General features: G+C 39.9%; 1 protein-coding gene across 2 annotated transcripts in view; it reads left to right on the top strand.

The window, feature by feature from the left end:
* The window catches only part of STAC3 (SH3 and cysteine rich domain 3), a 199350-nt gene extending 180548 nt beyond the window's left edge, over positions 1–18802 (top strand). Inside the window, exons 5-11 of one of the 2 annotated variants that reach the window (XM_069758546.1) lie at positions 3297–3394; positions 11084–11147; positions 11560–11609; positions 13906–13997; positions 14163–14214; positions 14977–15114; positions 16159–18802. In XM_069758546.1, coding sequence (XP_069614647.1) covers positions 3297–3394; positions 11084–11147; positions 11560–11609; positions 13906–13997; positions 14163–14214; positions 14977–15114; positions 16159–16257 — 593 coding nt within the window. In that variant the 3' untranslated portion in view covers positions 16258–18802. The remainder of the gene's footprint in view (positions 1–3296; positions 3395–11083; positions 11148–11559; positions 11610–13905; positions 13998–14162; positions 14215–14976; positions 15115–16158) is intronic. The other variant, XM_069758547.1, reaches the window with a different exon arrangement.
* Positions 18803–19476: the final 674 nt, after the last annotated feature.

The following is a 19476-nucleotide window of genomic DNA, read 5'->3' as shown; positions in this document are numbered from 1 at the left end:
ATTTCATTTGGAATCAAGGTCCCAGAGTCTGGTGGACTCTGGAAGCTTTTTGGAGGTGGAAGTTTCATTCTCCAGTAAGACTTGGCACCTTTCCACACTGCCAAAAGTACCAATACCTGGTTTAAAAATAACAGTCTCACTGTGCTTGATTGGCCAGCAAACTCACCTGACCTTAACCCCATAGAAAATCTATGGGGTATTGTCAAGAGGAAGATAAGAGACCCCAGACCCAACAATGCAGATGAGCTGAAGGCTGCTATAACCTGGGCTTCCATAACACCTCAGCAGTGCCACAGGCTGATCGCCTCCATGTCATGCCGCATTGATGCAGTAATTGATGCAAAAGGAGCCCCGACCAAGTGTTAAGTGCATTTACTGAACATTCATTTCAGTAGGCCAAGATTTCAGATTTTAAATTCATTTTTCAAGATGGTGTTATAAAGTATTCTAATTTACTGAGATAATGACTTTTGGGTTTTCATTGGCTGTAAGCCATAATCATCAATATTAACAGAAATAAACACTTGAAATAGATCACTCTGTTTGTAATGGCTCTATATAATATATGAGTTTCACTTTTTGCATTGAAGAACTGAAATAAATTAACTTTTTGATGATTTTCTAATTTTGTGAGAAGCACCTGTATGACGTATGGAAATAATCATCATTCTTTGGAATCTAAAAACCCCTGCTGACAGTTTCCCTTTAAGAGTTTTTACCACTATAAGCTGCAAAAAAATGGAGTTCACTGGGCCTAAATAACAATGCTGCACAGTAAAACCATATGGTGCTCAAAAAATTCTACCATGCATCAAATCCCTGTTCCATGCATTTGGTAAGCTAATGACAATGCTTTACAGTGTCTATATAATACTATAAAACAAATAATATTAATATCCTTGTGGTGCCTTCTATAGCTGGGTGGTTAATGTTCCGTGTGGTTTTAAAACACATTATGGTTTGAAAAAATCCAACTCAAAACAGGAAATGATTCTAAAATAAAAGTGTATAATTTGTCTTATTTTAAGTACAGTTCATATATGACAATGCAGCAATAAAGAAGAAACTGTGGCAGCACTCACCGGTCTTCTAAAACAGGTACTTTATTAGCCAAACTTCATGGCTCGGGGGTGTGTACAAAGAAGGTGGCAGCCGAACGACGGGAGGGTGCGAAACGGCCGTCGTTCGGCTGCCACCTTCTTTGTACACACCCCCGAGCCGTGAAGTTTGGCTAATAAAGTACCTGTTTTAGAAGACCGGTGAGTGCTGCCACAGTTTATTCTTTATTGCTGCATCATCGATGGTCGTATCTCTGGCTACAGCACCTCAGGTCTGCCAGCCGGCTAAAGTCTGTGGGTTTCATGCCTTTTGGTCTGAGCAGCGGTAGTGCGGTCAGCTGTTCTCTTCCCCGCACGTCATATATGAGAATGTTAGGTGCAGCTCTTTCTTTTAGCTAAAAGCAAGTTTGTGCTCAGCAGAGAGAAAAAAAATTGCTCACAAAAATGTGTTTACACAGCTATGCATAAAACCAGTGAGTGCCTTTCCGCTGCTGTTTTCGGTGTTGGTGCGCATGCTCAAAATATAAATGTCAAGTAGCCACTGACTCACAGCAACTTCAGAGCATGCGCAGATTGGAAATGAAGCTGGGGATATACACTTAGACTCGATGCGCATGCTCGGAGAGCTGTTTGTCACTGCGCATGCTCGGGGAGCTGTTTGTCACTGCGCATGCTCGAGAAGCTGGTTGTCACTGCGTAAGCGGTACAGGCCATCAATCAGACTACTTTTGGCGTGACCATTACGAAGATGATCGAAAGCACCACCCATATGACTGAAAGACCAGATCCACTATGCAATTACCTAATGATAAAAAGAGTTTTTTGACATGAATACTGGGACGTTTAACTTGAGGACACCATGTTAGTGTTGCAGATTTCATCACTAATAAGACATTGGGGTAGTTTAGTATTGACAAATGATGTGATAGGTTCCCTTTACTGTCTTTATTTTATATGGGGGTAAAAGTGGGGTGACTTAATTTTTTATGGATTTTTATATACTACTTTTAAAAACTGTTTCGCCTTCTAGTATATAAAATCATGACAACCCATCGGTACCACCATGATTACATCATACAATATGAATAATGAGACCCAGAATAGGCATCCTTCGGCATACCACAACCAGAGACAGTGGCTTTTAAGGAGTTAACTGCAACGACCTGATTGCTGCTGTTATAGGTAGTCATCAAAGTCGGCATCTGCCGGGTATAGCACATTCAATATCTGAGGAATATGGTGCAGGCCCAATTCCTGAGCAAACTACATACACCCCCACCATACATGTGCCATGCATGTAGATGTCGAGAAGAGGTCAAAGGGAATCTGTAACATTTCACATGCAGTCCGATCTGTGAATAGGGTATAGAAAAGGAAAAGCTAAGTATAATGATATACAGGTTTTGTTGAAAAAGGCTCAGTATAATTTTTATTATAATTTGTATTTTATTAATTGAAATCCCTGGTGTCTGTCTGAGTCCAGCGGGCGGTCCCACTTAGTGATTGACAGCTATCTCTGCACACAGATATACAGGGACAATTGTCACTTGCTAGTATGACCGCCTACTTGGCTCATATTTGCAAACTCCAGGGATTTCAATTAATGAAATACAAATTAAACTGAATCCTTTCCCACAAAACTGTCCATCATAGTGATCATCACCTCCTGCTCCTTAACATCCTGCCTGCAGATCAGATGCCATTTTCAACATCACAGTTCCTTTGAAGGAATGGAGCAGTTTTGGTGCAGCTGGCTAGCCTAACTTTACAGGTTTTTTTTCTCTAAGACCTCATTCAGACATCCATTTTTCATGTACATATTTTTTTCCTTATCCAAAACATGAACATCTGATTGAGGAATTAGGCTCAGATGGGTGTATTTCATGATCTTACAAGGTCAGCAATGCCCTGAATGATTACAGGTCTCCAAACTTATATAGTCTCAGAGCATGAGGCTGCAAGTTCTGGTCAGGAGGCCCGCTGTCAGCCCGAGTAATGGGGTCTGTATATGGACCACTAAACTCCACTGTCTGAACCTTGCATAAGGCTGGTTTCAGACATTCATATTGAAAATTGGGCGAGCCATGTCCGCAAATTGCTTTATTATTAATATGCTTTATTTGCAGCTCCATATGCGTGCTCGCATTATGTGCGGGTGCCAGAGCTGCCTTTACATTGGGTGTCATGTCTCAAGTCATGAGAATCTCCAGTATACATGTATCACCTTCTCTATAACAGCTGCTGCCAATCGCACAGATCCTGTATTTGATACTTTAAGGACTGGAGTCATCATGGCAAATAAAGAAAGAAAAAAAGGGCAAGATGACAAGAAAAATGTAAGAAACTTTTGCATGTAAATTGTAAAGTAGTAGTATGGGTGCGCCTAAAACATCGTACTGCATATAGATGTCACCTGAGTGCAGTCCAATGCATGGGCACAGAGACAATGGAGAAGACAGGAAAAATTACGTTCTCCATCCTATCCACACCTGTGATGCAATTTTCTCATGAGAGAGAATCGGAGCACACTCAGATAACACTCGAGTCAAACTCTGACAGAGTTTGAGCCGAGTGTTATTAGCATAATTGGCCCTATTCTTTCACATGAGAGAATCAGCGCCAGTGTGGGAGAGCCCTTAGTCCCACCGTGGGACATGGGTATTTTTTACTTTAGCTGCTGGTTTCAAACACTGCAGTACTCGTCTACTGCAGTGCCATAGACAAGTAAATTCTACACTGACAAACACACACACATATATATATATATATATATATGTTACACATAGGACGTGGACGTGTGTGAACGTGTGTGTAATATATAATACTAGATGGTGCCCCGATTCTAACGCATCGGGTATTCTAGAATATCTATGTCCATGTAGTATATTGCCCAACCACGTAGTATATTGCCCAGCCACGTAGTATATTGCCCAGCCACGTAGTATATTGCCCAGCCACGTAGTACATTGCCCAGCCACGTAGCATATTGCCCAGCCACGTAGTATATTGCCCAGTCACGTAGTATATTGCCCAGTCACGTAGTATATTGCCCAGCCACGTAGTATATTGCCCAGCCACGTAGTATATTGCCCAGTCACGTAGTATACAGCACAGAGTCACGTAGTATACAGCACAGTCACGTAGTATACTGCCCAGTCACATAGTATACAGCACAGAGTCACGTAGTATACAGCACAGTCACGTAGTATATTGCCCAGTCACGTAGTATACAGCACAGAGTCACGTAGTATACAGCACAGTCACGTAGTATATTGCCCAGTCACGTAGTATACTGCCCAGTCACATAGTATACAGCACAGAGTCACGTAGTATACAGCACAGTCACGTAGTATATTGCCCAGTCACGTAGTATACAGCACAGAGTCACGTAGTATACAGCACAGTCACGTAGTATATTGCCCAGTCACGTAGTATACAGCACAGAGTCACGTAGTATACAGCACAGTCACGTAGTATACAGCACAGAGTCACGTAGTATATTGCCCAGCCACATAGTATATTGCCCAGCCACATAGTATATTGCCCAGTCACGTAGTATATTGCACAGATTCACATAGTATACAGCACAGTCACGTAGTATACTGCCCAGTCACGTAGTATACAGCACAGAGTCACGTAGTATACAGCACAGTCACGTAGTATATTGGACAGTCACGTAGTATGCACCATATCCCTGTTAAAAAAAAAAAAGAATGAAAATAAAAAATAGTTACATACTCACCTCCTGGAGCCTCCAGATCGAAGCGGCCGTTTCCTGATGCTTGTCGCGCGCTCCGGTCTGAAGATTGCATTGCGGTCTCGCGAGATGATGACGTAGCGGTCTCGCGAGACCGTACGTCATCATCTCGCGAGACCGCAATGCATGCAGCGGTCACCGGGGCGTCGCAAGGAGCAGGAAAGGCAGTACAAAATTAATCAATTGTAGAACCAGTGGTACATCCATATTTCCAAAGTGTCCCAGGAGTTGTTTTTCAACACAACAACACCAGATCGCATGTTGCTTGTGCTACTATGAGCAGCCTTCATGGCCTAAACATGCTATAATGGCTTGTAGTATACTTGTCTCATATTGAGCACATCTGGGACATAATTTGGCCGGTAATTGCAAGTACATTCAGAGTGGCAGAACATTCCTCAGAAAACTATTATTAACCTCCTTGATAGCAGCCAAGGTGTATAAATGCCTGTATGTCTGCACATGGAGCTCACACTCAATACTGGATAAATCGACAAGTGTTGAAAATCTAGTTTCCATTTATTCATCATATGCAAATCAGTAACATGTCTATCGATCCTGTGAAATCCGTAATTTCACGACTTTTCCTTTTTGGTTTTGCTATTTCAATGTTGAGCTGTGTACAGTGGGGAAAAGAAGTATTTTATGCACTAGTTTTCCCACCTACAAAGAATTGGAGAAGTTATAATTTTTTACTGTAGGTAAACTGTGAAAGACGGAATCTAAAAATAAAAACTAGAATATCACATTGTATGATTTTTACACAATTAAACTGCATTTTATTGCATGAAATAAGTATTTCATCACTTACCAACCAGCAAGAATTCTGGCTCCTGTTTGAACTTGTTACCTGTATAAAAGACAACTGTCCATAGACTCAGTCAGTCACGCTCCAACCAGCAAGAATTCTGGCTCTCACAGACCTGTTAGTTTTTCATTAAGAAGCCCTCCTTCTCTACACTCAATACCTGTATTAATTGCACCTATTTGAACTTGTTACTTGTATAAAAGACACCTGTCCACACAGTCAATCATACTCCAACATCTCCACCATGGCCAAGACCAAAGAGCTGTCTAAGGACACCAGGTAAAAAAATTGTAGACCTGCACAATGCTGAGATGGGCTGCAGGACAATAGGCAAACAACTTGGTGAGAAGGCAACAATTGTTGACACAATAATTAGAAAATGGAAAAAACACAAGATGACTGTCAATCTTCCTCAGTCTGGGGCTCCATGCAAGATCTCACATTGTGGGATAACAATTATTCTGAGAAAGGTCAGGAATCATCCCAGAACTACACGGGAGGACCTGGTCAATGGCTTGAAGAGAGCTAAGACCACAGTTTCAAACATTACCATTATTAACTTACTAGTTACGCCATCATGGATTAAAATACTGCAGGGCACGCAAGGTCCCCCTGCTCACACCAGCACATCCAAGCCTGTTTGAAGTTCGCCAATGATCATCTGGATGATCCAGAGGAGGTATGGGAGAAGGTCATGCTGTCAGATGAGGCCAAAAGAGAACTTGTTGGTATCAACTCCACTCATCTTATTTGAAGGAAAAAGAAGGATGAGTACAACCCCAAGAACACCATCCCAACTGTGAAGCATGGTAGGGTAAACCTCATACTTTTGGTGTACTTTTCTGCAAAGGGGACAGGATGACTGCACTGTATTGAAGGGAGGTTGGATGGGGTCATGTACAGTATCACAAGACTTTGGCCAACAACCTCTTTCCCTCAGTAAGTGCATTGAAGATGGGTCATGGCTGGGTCTTTCAGCATCCCAATGACCTGAAACATATGGCCAAGGCAACTAAGGAGTGGGTTCCATAAGAAGCATTTCAAGGTCCTGGAGTGACCTACCCAGTCTTCAGACCTGAACCCAATAGAAAATCTTTGGAGGGAGCTGAAACTTAATGTTGCCCATCATCTTTCTCCCATCTCACTCTACCCCTCCATCAGACCTATCCATCAATGTCAATGGCTGCTCACTTTCCCCAGTCCCACACGCACAGTGCCTCTGGGTGATCATCGACTCTGCCCTCTCTTTCAAACCACATATTCAAGCCCTTGTCTCCTCCTGCTTTCTCAAACTCAAAAATATTTCCTGGATCTGTGCATTCCTTGACCATGAAACCACAAAAACACTAGTGCCCACCCTTATCATCTATTGCCTTGATTACTGCAACCTCCTACTCTCTGGCCTCCCCTCTAGCACTCTGGCACCGCTCCAATCCATCCTACACTCTGCTGCCCGACTAATCTACCTGTATTCCCACTATTCCCCAGTTTCTCTCCTATGCCAAGCCCTTCACTGGCTTCCTATCATCCAGAGACTCAAGTTCAAAATCCTTACTATGACATACAAAGCCATCCACAACCTGTCTCCTCCATACATTTGTGACATGGTCTCCCTGTACTTACCTACACGCAACTTTTTATACTCACAAGATCTCCTTCTCTACTCCCCTCTTATCTCTTCTTCCCACAACTGCATCCAAAACTAATCCCATGTTTCCCCCATACTCTGGAACTCTCTACCCCAACACATCAGACTCTCGCCTAAAATGGAAACCTGCAAAAAGAACCTGAAGACTCACCTATTCCAACAAGCCTACAGCCTGCAGTGATCCTCAACCTACTGAACCGCCGCCCAACCAGCTCTACCCTCTCCTAGTGTATCCTCACCCATCCCCTGTAGACTGTGAGCCCTCACGTGCAGGGTCCTCTCTCTTCTGTACCTGTTAGTGTCTTGTTTTTGCTCATGTTTATTGTGTTTGTCTATATTTGCCCCCTTTTCACATGTAAGGAATAAATGGCGCTATAAAAATGTATAATAATAATAATAATGATAACCCCTAAACCGCAAAGATCTGTATGGAGGAGTGGGACAAAATCCCTACTGCAGTGTGTGCAAACTTGGCCAAGAACTACAGGGAACGTCTGACCTCTAAATGCAAACAAAGGTTCCTGTACCAAATATTAAGTTCTGTTTTTCTATTGTATCAAATACTTATTTTACGCATTAAAATGCAAAGTAATTATGCAAAAATCATACAATGTGATTTTCTGGATTTTTTTTAAGGTTCTGTCTCTCACTGTTGAAGTGTACCTACAATAAAAATTATAGACCTCTCCATTCTTTGTAGGTGGAAAAACGTGCAAAATCGGCAGTGTATCAAATATCTATTTTCCCCACTGTATCTGTGTGTTGAGGCGTGTGTATTTCAATGTTAAGGTGTGTGTTAATGTATGTATAGTACATACAGGTGCTTCTCACAAAATTAGAATATCATAAAAAAGTTAACTTATTTCAGTTGTTCAATACAAAAAGTGAAACTCACATATTATATAGAGTCATTACAAACAGAGTGATCTATTTCAAGTGTTTATTTCTGTTAGATTGCTTTCACACATCATTTTTTTGCCATCAGTCACAATCCATTGAATTTTGAAAAAATTAGCTGATCCGGCTAAATGTATCCTAAAAAAATCAGAGCATGCTCAGTTTAAAAAAAACGGAATCCGTCACTGTCTGTTTTTTTCAACGGACACAAAAAACATTACTATGTCCGTTTTCTCCGGCCCCCGGACCGACAATTTTCGACGGATCCGGTGAACGACGGATGAAATGTGAGGCCATCCGTCGCTAATACAAGTCTATGAGGAAAAAAAGGATCCGGCGGCAACTTTAGCTAGATCCGTTTTTCAAAATTCGCCGGATTGTGACTGACAGCAAAAAACTGATGTGTGAAAGGGGCCTTAACGTTGATGATTATGGCTTACAGCTAGTGAAAACACAAAAGTAATTTTCTCAGTAAATTAGAATTCTTTATAACACCAGCTTGAAAAATGATTTTAAAATCCGAAATGTTGGCCTACTGAAATGTATGTTCAGGAAATGCACTCAATACATGGTCAGTGATCCTTTTGCATCAATGCAGCGTGGCATGGAGGTGATCAGCCTGTGGCACTGCTGAGATGTTATGGAAGCCCAATTTGCTTTGATAGCAGCCTTCAGCTCATCTGCATTGAGTCTGGTGTTTCTCATCTTCCTCTTGACAATACACCATAGATTCTCTATGGGGTTAAGGTCAAGCAACTTTGCAGGGCCAATCAAGCACAGTGATGCTGTTGTTTATAAACCAGGAATTGGTATTTTTGGCAGTGTGGACAGGTGCCAAGTCCTGCTAGAGAATTAAGTTTCCATTTGCAAAAAGCTTGTCGGCAGAGGGAAGCATGAAGCGCTCTATAATTTCCTGGTAGACGGCTGCGATGACTTGGATTTCAAATGAAATGCAACATTTACTTTAAGCTGAAAGCAACACTTTGGACCACTGAGCAACAGTCCAGTTCTTTTTCTCCTTGGCCAAGACAAGACGCTTCTGGCGTTGTCTATTGGTCATGAGTGGCTTGACACAAGGAATGCGACACTTATAGCCCATGTCATGGATACGTCTGTGTGTGGTGGCTCTTGAAGCAATGACTCCAGCAGCAGTCTGCTTTTTGTGAATCTCCTTCAAATTTTTGAATGGACTTTTCTTAACAATCCTTTCAAGGCTGCAGTTATACCGGTTGTTTGATCACCTTTTACCACCACACTTTATCCTTCCACTCAATTTTCCATTAATATGCTTGAATATAGGACTCTGAACAGCCAGCTTCTTTAACAATGACCTTATGTGGCTTACCATCCTTGTAGAGTGTGTCAACACCTGCCTTCTGGATATCTGTGAAGTCAGCAGTCTTCCCCATGATTGTGGAGCCTGCTGAAACAGACTAAGGGACCTTTTTACATGCTTAGGAAGCCTTTGCATGTGTTTTTTGTTAAGTATTCTAATTTACTGAAATAATGACTTTTTGGTTTTCTTTGGCTGTAAGTGCACTGGCTTCTCTTCTCCTGAACTGCGCCTGCCACACACTGTCCCAAGCCAGCAGCCTCTGATCTTGTTGGGCGGTGAGCTTTAAGTCCCCCTGGATCCTATATGGCTGCCTTTTCAGCAAATGTGTGCAGATGTGGCTATGCTTCTTGCAAAAGCCACAACCGCCGATTATCTAGCTGAGTCCTTAGTTTCTCCACTAGAATGGGGCCTGTCCCCTGACTTTGACCTGGTCCCTCCACCTGACTATGGTTAGTGTGAATGCGAACCCCACGGGTGGACTTCTCACTACCCGTGCCTCTAGGACCCCTTCCTTCTCTTCTTTCTTTAGCTTCACTTTCCTTCAGTTCCCTCTCTTTGGGAACTCCTTTCTGTCTGTCTTGATCTTTCTGCTTCCCCTCTCTTTCACGTCTCCTCTCCTTCTCCCTGCAGACTCCTTGTCTCCACCCACACCCTCTACCTATATGCCCCCCTCCAGCCTGGGATGAGGCCATCCTCCCTAAGGGTACGACCAGGTGCCCTGACTGAAGTGTCTAGTGTTGGATGCAGGTATTAGGGTTCTGTGAAGTTCCACCTCCTTACCTGAAAGCGGAATACCACACCTCTGGATAAGGTGCAGTACTCTGCGGCGACTCGACCCCAGGGGCGCCACATAAGCCATAATCATCAACATAAACAGAAATAAAAACTTGAAGTAGATCACTCTGTAATGACTCTATATGATATATGAGTTTCACTTTTTGTATTGAAGAACTGAAATAAATTAACTTTTTGATGATATTCTAATTTTGTGAGAGGCTCCTGTATAACGCAATATAAAATCTCTTATGCTAAATTTCTTCAGTATTGCACTTAATATGCTATATGATTGGCAAATTCAGCCCTTTTGTGGATCAATATTCTGTACTCTGAAAGAGACTGTTGACATAACTAAATGCTGGGCCAAAGTAGAGTGGCTTGTTGGCCCACTTCCTCGAGCACATACATCCTGGTTTCCATCCCTGCTTAGATATATTTTGGTTCTTCAACAGCCTCAGTATATAATGGATTTTGCCATTATCCCTTTCCTGTGCCCTAATTTGATCAGTTTTCACTGTGTCAACACTGTGTGGAGATTTTTTGTTTTATCTGCATTTTTTTCACTAACTCTCTAGGAGAAATCAAGTTCAAACTTTTCCAAGGTCTTTTTGCCGACTTTCATTCCTGTGCAAATGAGTACAGCGCTTGACTGGAAAATGAGCGCCGCACTGATATGATAATTGTGCTGCTAAACGCTATGAAGTGTAGGAATATAAAGAAAATATTCTGATTAAAATTGCCCTTGTTTTATCTTCCTGTGTATACCTGACTGTGTTGCTTCTGCCCCCCCCCCCCCCCCCAGCCTGCTGCTATGATTGATGAAGAACCAGAGCCCCCAAAACAAGAGGAAGGAAAGCAGGAAGGAGGTTAGTGCCTTCTCTCATGATCTTTGATGGTGTACAACTAATAACAGATTCAGAGATTGTGGATTTACCATATCCTATTAGTCTCCAATTGTGTTGAAAACATTTTTTTCATGAGTGTTAATATCTACAGCTCACCTTACAACCCACAGAGAGTTATGTGTAAAAGGAACAGTTTAGCCAGTAATAGTTGCTCTCAGTAATATCTTCTGACGTGAAGGTCAGACTTATGATTCCACAGAAGGTCAATTCAGCTTTTTATCCTCTCCAGGGAGATAATGAGCTCCAATTATAAATGAGTAATCATAATTGCAAGACACGTGTTTTAATTGTTTCTGAAAAGAGCTTTGAGGTCTGTAAAAGAAATATGCTGCACAAGTGTCATTCCCACCATTGCTGTCTTGTTTAATCCTAGATTCTCCTGATGGTGACAAAAAAGGAGATAAAAACGCACAAGATGCAAAGGTAAATTACTGTTTTTCAAAATGTGCCACCTACTTCTAAGACATGATCAAAGTCTGCCAAACATAGCACTGAGTATAAAACAAGCATTTATTGTTATTATATAGAACAATACGAGGTTGAACCTGGTCATCAAAATGTTAAATATGAGACAGTGGAAGAGGTAGATGCCAATAATAAGGGGAATGCCTGATGGGGCAGCACGAATATGACTGCCATGCTGCATAAAACTACTGCAGTTCAGGAATTGTGCATTAAATGGGAGCGTGATTCACTCATGGTTTTGTTGGAGTAAATTTTGTTTATCAGCAAACTTGCCCATTTAACAAATAATTGAAGAAATGCTGTGCACCTTCATAATAGTAAAATACCAGGAAACAATGACAAGTTCAGCCAGTTTTTGTTTTAACCCCTTTCTGACATATAATGTACTATTAGGTCATATGTTGGGGCCAGGTCTTTCATGCTTGATCAAAGCCTACATTATTGCTGGCAGATGATTGCTGTGTTGTTTAGCCATCATATGCCTTTACCAGCAGCAGGTCAATCAATAAATGCTCTGGTCAATAATTGGGGGCGCACCATTCCAAGCAACTATTGTCCTCACCTCACGTGCCAATGGATTGTCATGGCAGCTGAGGAGCTACTGAAGACCCCCTATGAATACCAACCTGTGGCTTGCATTCATAGGAGACTATGACTTTTCTATTGCAGTATGTAGCAGTTCAAGTCCCCTGAGACTAAAAAAAAAAGGAACATGTTTCTAAAAATAGAAAAAGAAATTCAAAAATATAAAATCTAAAAATGTTAATAACCCCTCTTTTACTCCTTTAAAAATAAAGGAATAAAAAGAATGCCGAAGCATATATGTTATCTCCATGTACACAAAGTCCAATTTATCAAAGTCCACAATTAATTAAGCCTATTGGTAAACAGCGTAACAAGAAAAAAATTTAAACTGCTGGGTTGCATTTTTTTGGTTGCTGCAGCACCACAAAAAAATGCAACAGGAAACCTTTACAAAGCTCCATCGCCCAATAATGAAATCATTGTGAGCCACGGAGCAAAGCAGCACAAGCAAATTTGATTTTTTCCATCACATAAATAAAAAAAATATGTTCGCTATCACAGCAGTCATTCTAACCTGGCATATCATATTGCCAGGTTATTTTTACTGCAATATCAACACCATTAAAGCAACATCTAACTAAAAAGTGCAGAATTGCTTTTTTTGCGGTATTTCACTGCATTTGGATTTTTTCCCATTTTCCTGTACCTTGAGTGTTAAAATGAATGGTGTCATTGAAAACTACAACTCAAAAATACAAGCTTAATGTCATGCTATCATGGTCTTCGGTAAGGAATACGGGCCTCAAACTGTAACTGGATTTGGGACCCTAACTGTCCCTGTCCAAGGGGTACTCTTGAAGGTAGAGAAGCCCGAGTCTCCAATCCTACTTTGCTCCTGTTAAAGTCCTAAACTGTCCCTTCCCTCTCCATCATGAGGCCTGGGACAGATTTGTTAGTGTATAAACACGTAAGACAAACAAGAATAACAAACAGCAACTTACATACAAAAACAATCACCAAGGATAGAGAAGAATAAAGGGAAGTATAGGAATTTACAAACTAAAAGGGAATAGGATAATGGAGCATACACCCCAAAAACAGCAGACAACAATCTCCAGTAGCAAGTACGAACTCCAACTTCAGCACACCAACTCCAGCAAGCCAGGAAGTAAACTTTTACAGGCAGGGATGAGAAGGTCTGGCCAGGTTTTATAGAGCGAGAAAATGAGCAGATCAGGAGCATCTGTGAAATGGAGCTGCATGTCTCTAACCAGCATACAAAGAGTCGTTAACCTCTTCTGCACCAAAGGAAACAAAGTCCATTTAGTATGAGAAACAAAAGACACAGACTAAATGGAAGACCTGCGATTCTCAGTAGGTAAAGATCGCCTAACCCCAATCTCCCAGGAGGATGTGACATACTCGTGACACCCTCATATGGATGGATAAATACAAAAAGTTATGGTTCTTGGAAGAAGGGAAATAAAAAATCAATGTGAATGCCAAATCCTAAGTAGCACGATAACTGTAATTTTGCTCCAGTTTTTGATCCTCCTAGTTGTTCTCAAGCCTCCTATAGCTGTATAAAGTATATTCTCCAGATTTCCTTTCCCATTGCCTTAGTTATTTTATATCTTTTGCAATGTATGAATGAGCCTATCTTAGTTACTGAAATTCTACTGATTCTTGACATTGATTTATACAATATCTCATATTTTTCCCATATCAGAATAAGAAGGCACAACCTGGCTTCATGCAATCTCACTATTTTGTTGCTCTTTACCGTTTCAAAGCCTTGGAGAAGGATGACCTAGATTTCCAGTAAGTATTAAGTTTGATAGTTCTTCAAATCAAAGATTTATCACTGACAAACTGAAGAACATACACGGAGCTAATAATATGCAGACATTTATACTGTATGTAATAGTGTCAATGTCTGCCCATATAAAGTGAAATATATTCACAAAACATTATTTTTAATTACAGGGCTGGAGATAGAATCACTGTCATTGATGACTCCAATGAAGAGTGGTGGAGGGTATGTGCATCCATTTATTAAAGACAGATATGTTATACATCTACTTAAAGGTCTTTTCCTATCTTATCAATTGATAGTATGGAAATAGGACACAATATATGGAATGCCACCAATCCTGAAAATGAAAATGTGTCCTTTTTTAATTTTTACATCCACAGCATCAATCTAGACCACCCAGCTCTTAAATGGATCTGACTTCAGTTTCCTGCACTGTTGCTGGAAATAAAAGAGTGAATAGTATGCAGTGCTACACCAATGCTATAGCCCAATCTTTTGTAGCAGAATTCAGAAGTATGGCAGAGCTGAGTATGTCAGAAAGCACACTCATGGGTTGCAGAATCCAGAGGAATATCACAACTGGGTTTGTAAGGAGAAACACTTGAAATAGCCAAGCCTAATGCTACAGCAGAGCTGGATTTGGCAGGCGGAACACTGTATAAGCAAATCCAGAAAAGTTTAGAAGAACAGAACACTGTGGAATGGTAGTGTCAAGCATGCCAGACTACTTGAATACTAAGACGGTGCATCACCACCCGATCCAGCCTTACTGTAACATAAGAGGTGTAGGCCATGTTGCCATGGTGATTTGATGCATTACGGCATCAGAGAAAGCCAACCAGCCCGAGGGACAAACAGCCCAGCACTGGAGCAGTTGAGTAAGATATCAGCGACATAGCACTGTTTTTTCTAAGAATAAGACCCTGCATAGTGTTTACCTTTCAGCCTGAAGTAATTTTAGTTTGACTTATTTTCTAACTTTAGGGTAAAATTGGTGAGAAAGCTGGCTACTTTCCAGCTAATTTCATCATTCGTGTCCGAGCTGGTGAGAGAGTATACAAGGTAACCCGATCCTTTGTGGGAAATAGAGAAATTGGACAGATCACACTCAAAAAAGACCAGGTAAAAAATTGTGCAGTCTTTTATACTTTTATTTATGCTGTTTATTTAAGTTTTTTTGGTCCGTTTTTTTTATTGTGGTGGTATCAGTTTTCTCTTTTTCTTACAGCCACATTCGGTGGTTAGGAACAAATGTGTATAGGGTATCAAATGAATGTTTCTAACTGCCACAACCTTTTATTACTCTACAAAGCAAACATAATCTCATATTATGTCTGTCTGTACAACTGTTGTGGTTTTAATTGTCAATTATTAATTGATTTACAAAGAATTAGGTTAGGGAAAGGGTTGCACCAGAGCAGGTCCACTTGTGTCCTTGGCCTATTCAGAGCTAGTATTTACTTCATTAGAGAGGAGCTGCAATAGAAGATTCAGACTATGCACTATAGCACTGTTTCTACAAATAAATATAACATGTTTTTTTTCTTAATCCTATACATCTTTATTTTAGGGCTGGCAATGTTAAAGGGACCTGTCATCAGGATTGTGCTCAGTAACCTACAGACACTGTTAGGTTGGCATCATTATACTCATTAAAATGATACCTTGGTTGATGAAATCTGTCTTGTGCTTGTTGATTAATCTTTATTTTCAGTTTTCAGTTAATGATATGCTCGTGCTTTGGGGTTTCTTCATGTGGTGCTCATCTGTATGGCTTATGATAGGTGACTGATCCCTCAGTGACATGCCCCCTATTTTACATACTGGATATACAGTAATATGTTTTGAAAAAAAAAATCACATTCAACAGGCAGGCGGCGGCCCCGATGGTGTAGCATTATCTCATGTATAATGTCCATGCAATTATTTTATTTGGTGATATACATGTATTCAGAGAAAATTGTCTCCACCAAGATGGCGGCACCTTCACAGCAGTATGTATTGGTGATCCGATCAACAACAAAGGTATCATTTTAATCAGTGTAATGGCGCCAACTTGACATTGTCTGTAGGTTGCTTAGCACAATCCTGCTGACAGGTTCCCTTTAAAAAGTATTTTCCAATGTAATCCTGTTTAGTAATTAACCTGTTGTGTCCTTGATCTAGATTGTGGTACAGAAAGGGGAAGAAGTAAATGGTTACATCAAAGTCTTGACTGGACGAAAAGTGGGACTTTTTCCTGTAGACTTTCTGCAAGAGATATGAAGAAAGAAGAACAAAGAGCTGACCAACTGAAAGCTGTGGAACACGACGTAATGATTGACATAGTAATCACATCGACCTCTGAGCATTTGAGATGATTTTTCTTTAGTGAGAAACAGGGCTCACTGCCAGTACTATCTGGATGTTAAAGGTTTTTTGCCAAGTTGTTCGTTTAGCTCTGGACATGGAGAAGTATCACCTAGGTCTCAACTAATCCTAACTTACATAGTTGACTGAGTTTTGTGGTGCTGAGGAGTCTACACTTGATTAAGTCAAACATATAAGAATCGGTAAACTCGTTACTCTATGGCAAATGTAGAGTGGGCTTTAAAACTTTTCAATTGGTGTTGACTCAATCGACGAATTACATTTTTACTTTATTGTCCATGATCTCTTTAAAAACATACATACTAAAACTTGAAGTATTTGAAATGTTACTACCCTGTAAAACTTCTTGTCTTCACAATGTGTAATGGACTATGAATTATGGAAATTTTCTGATGTCTATCCTCCACATACTTCATAAGCAACACACAGAAATGATCACTAAGAAACTTCAATGAATAGTTTTCATCCCATTTAAGCTTTAGGATTCCTCATTTATTTAAATATCTTGCCCTTTTTTAAAATTTTTTTTTTGCTTTTTTTGTTATTCTTCAACTAATCATAAAACTAAAAAGACATAAATATATTACTTGACAAGCTTTTTTTCTAGTCTTTATACAATATGGAAACAAAACATAGTCCTAGTATTGGTAAGTAATAGCTAACTGTTCATTGGTCAATAAATTTTTTTTTTTTTAACCACAAATCAAGCTATAGTGACTGATAAGAGACCATTATGTTACCCCAAATCGTAGCTACAGTGATTAAGGGGCTATTATGTCACCTCAAATCATAACTAATGCTAATGGTCCTCGATCACTCTAAGTCTGTATCTGCTAAACAATTAAAATAATAAATCGTTAACCTAAGTCAAACACCAAAAACCAGTATATGTGTCAATCAAAACGTGTGAGCTCACAACAAGAAAGAACTAGATAACAAGGCAAGTTCTTGTTAGTTTGACCCTTAGCTATTCATATGTTTTTATTTAAAAAAAAAAATTGAAACTGCAGGAAAAAGTAACTTTCTAAAATAAAAAAATGAAGTTCAAAATGGTGGCAAATATAAAGTAAAAAGCAACAGAAGCAGCGAACACTAAATAAATATATATAGGGAAATCTAAACGCATTTACACAAGTCTGATAAGTGCCTAGTCTAGGAAGCATTTATACTAAATTTTACACTTGAATTTGCAAAACTATGGATACAATTCCCATTACAATTATTTACTTGTATGTTTTCTGTTATTTATTATTATTTTTGTTGGATTGTATAAATATATTACACGTCAATGTAGGTTAATTGACATCAATATATTCGTGAAATCAAATGTTTACACACGGGGAAGGAAACACCTTGTATTATACAGCACTCCAGCTGTTCCTGAATGTCGAGCTGCTTGAGTACAATGAAAGGTGCCACATATGCCCGACATTGCCCCTGAAGTTTCCATTACAGTCACATCTGCTTAATAGCCATGAGGATTCTGATGTATGATGTAGATACATTGAACAAAAATAAATCACACGATTAAAAATATATATAAAAAAAATGCATAATAATCAAGTTCATTTTGATTATTAAGGTGAACATATGACAGAAAAAAGAAATACTGGACTTCTGTTCAAATATCGAATATTTCTCATCTCTTTTCTGGTCTCAATAAACTAATAATAAGAACACTAATGGTAGCCAACTATAACATTTTGAAGTAACCAGAGTGCACAATTATATTATACTTAGGTTCTGTACTAGCTTGTTGAGAGTTGACGGCCGCAGGCTCGGACCGACCCACAGGGGAACCAGAGAATCCTCCAGTAGGCCCATGTGAAGGAGTGCGAAAAAGGTATCATCTAATCATTCATTAAACATGCTAGCCATATTAATATAACATAGATGCAAAAGTGAATTTGTGTACTTGGGTCAGATTATTATTGCAGGTAGCTCAACAGTGGGCCCCAAGAATAAATGTCACTGGCAGCACTCTGCCACATCAGTCCGACACTGGACGGCGGTATGAAAAGTCAGAAGATAAGAAATAATGGGGTCAATGGATGGGGAGAGTTCAAGATTTCAGAGAATAAGGAAGAGCTACTGTAGAAGGGGTGAAGATTGTGGACAAAGTGGGTGGATTATATATTAAATTGAAAGTCAAGAGCCATATTTAGTAGTACAGAGGTACATATCTCTGATAATGTATATAATCAGATTACATTGGTATGTATTGTCCCCAGAAGTATAACCCCTAAACAAGTCTAAGCTACGTGGACAGAACAGGAATCTATAATAAAAGCCAATTTACCACATATCATTTAACAAACAACATTAACCAATACCAAAGTTTTCCCATTCATGTCCCATGTGATCTACCATACAAATTATTAGCAATGTGACTGTTTTTGTAATTTTATGTGTCTAATAAAATACATCAGTTTTTGCCCATCATTTCTATGATCATCTGCTCCCTAATAAATGAATTCCTATTTTCCCATAACACCGCTATAATCAGGCTGAAGATAGACACCCTTGATGAATGCACAATTTGGTAATTATAGCATACAGGTATTTATAGAACATTCTTTGAGTGCCAAAAAATGATCAGTTATTAAGTGAAGACGAAAATAAGCCCATGCCCTTGTGACTTTACCATCTGCTCCAAGTCTAATGCCAGTAACAGCTAACAACAGGACCTCAATAAAACCGCTTGTGTCAAAAGTTCTAAATTCCAGGAACCGATGACTATAGACTGAGCACTTCACCAGCCCCACAGCCTCCTTGTTACCAGACTGAGATTAAAGCCTCCCCAGTGATTAAAGTGGACACTTCCTTTACCATTGGGAGGAGAAAAGACAAGCGATAATCTTCACATACTTTCAGTTGATATTGACAGCTAAGATTTTAATGCTACACTATGTGTGGAGTCATTAGAAAAGAAATGACCTGCGTCATCTTCTGGAAGCAACCGAGCCTCTAAGTGTCAAATAAACTTCTAATGTGCTCTGTCCTGGACATGAGATGAATTTTTTCCATTGGAAAATATGAATGATGTTTTCTACAGTTACACAAATAAATACCTAAAACACATAGCCCAGTAACATATTGTGTATAGGACACAAC

Source organism: Ranitomeya imitator, chromosome 3, assembly GCF_032444005.1.
Source record: "Ranitomeya imitator isolate aRanImi1 chromosome 3, aRanImi1.pri, whole genome shotgun sequence".
In the NCBI taxonomy this organism is placed as follows: domain Eukaryota; kingdom Metazoa; phylum Chordata; class Amphibia; order Anura; family Dendrobatidae; genus Ranitomeya; species Ranitomeya imitator.
Note: the sequence above shows the minus strand (reverse complement) of the source record. Positions and strands in the feature narration are given on the sequence as shown.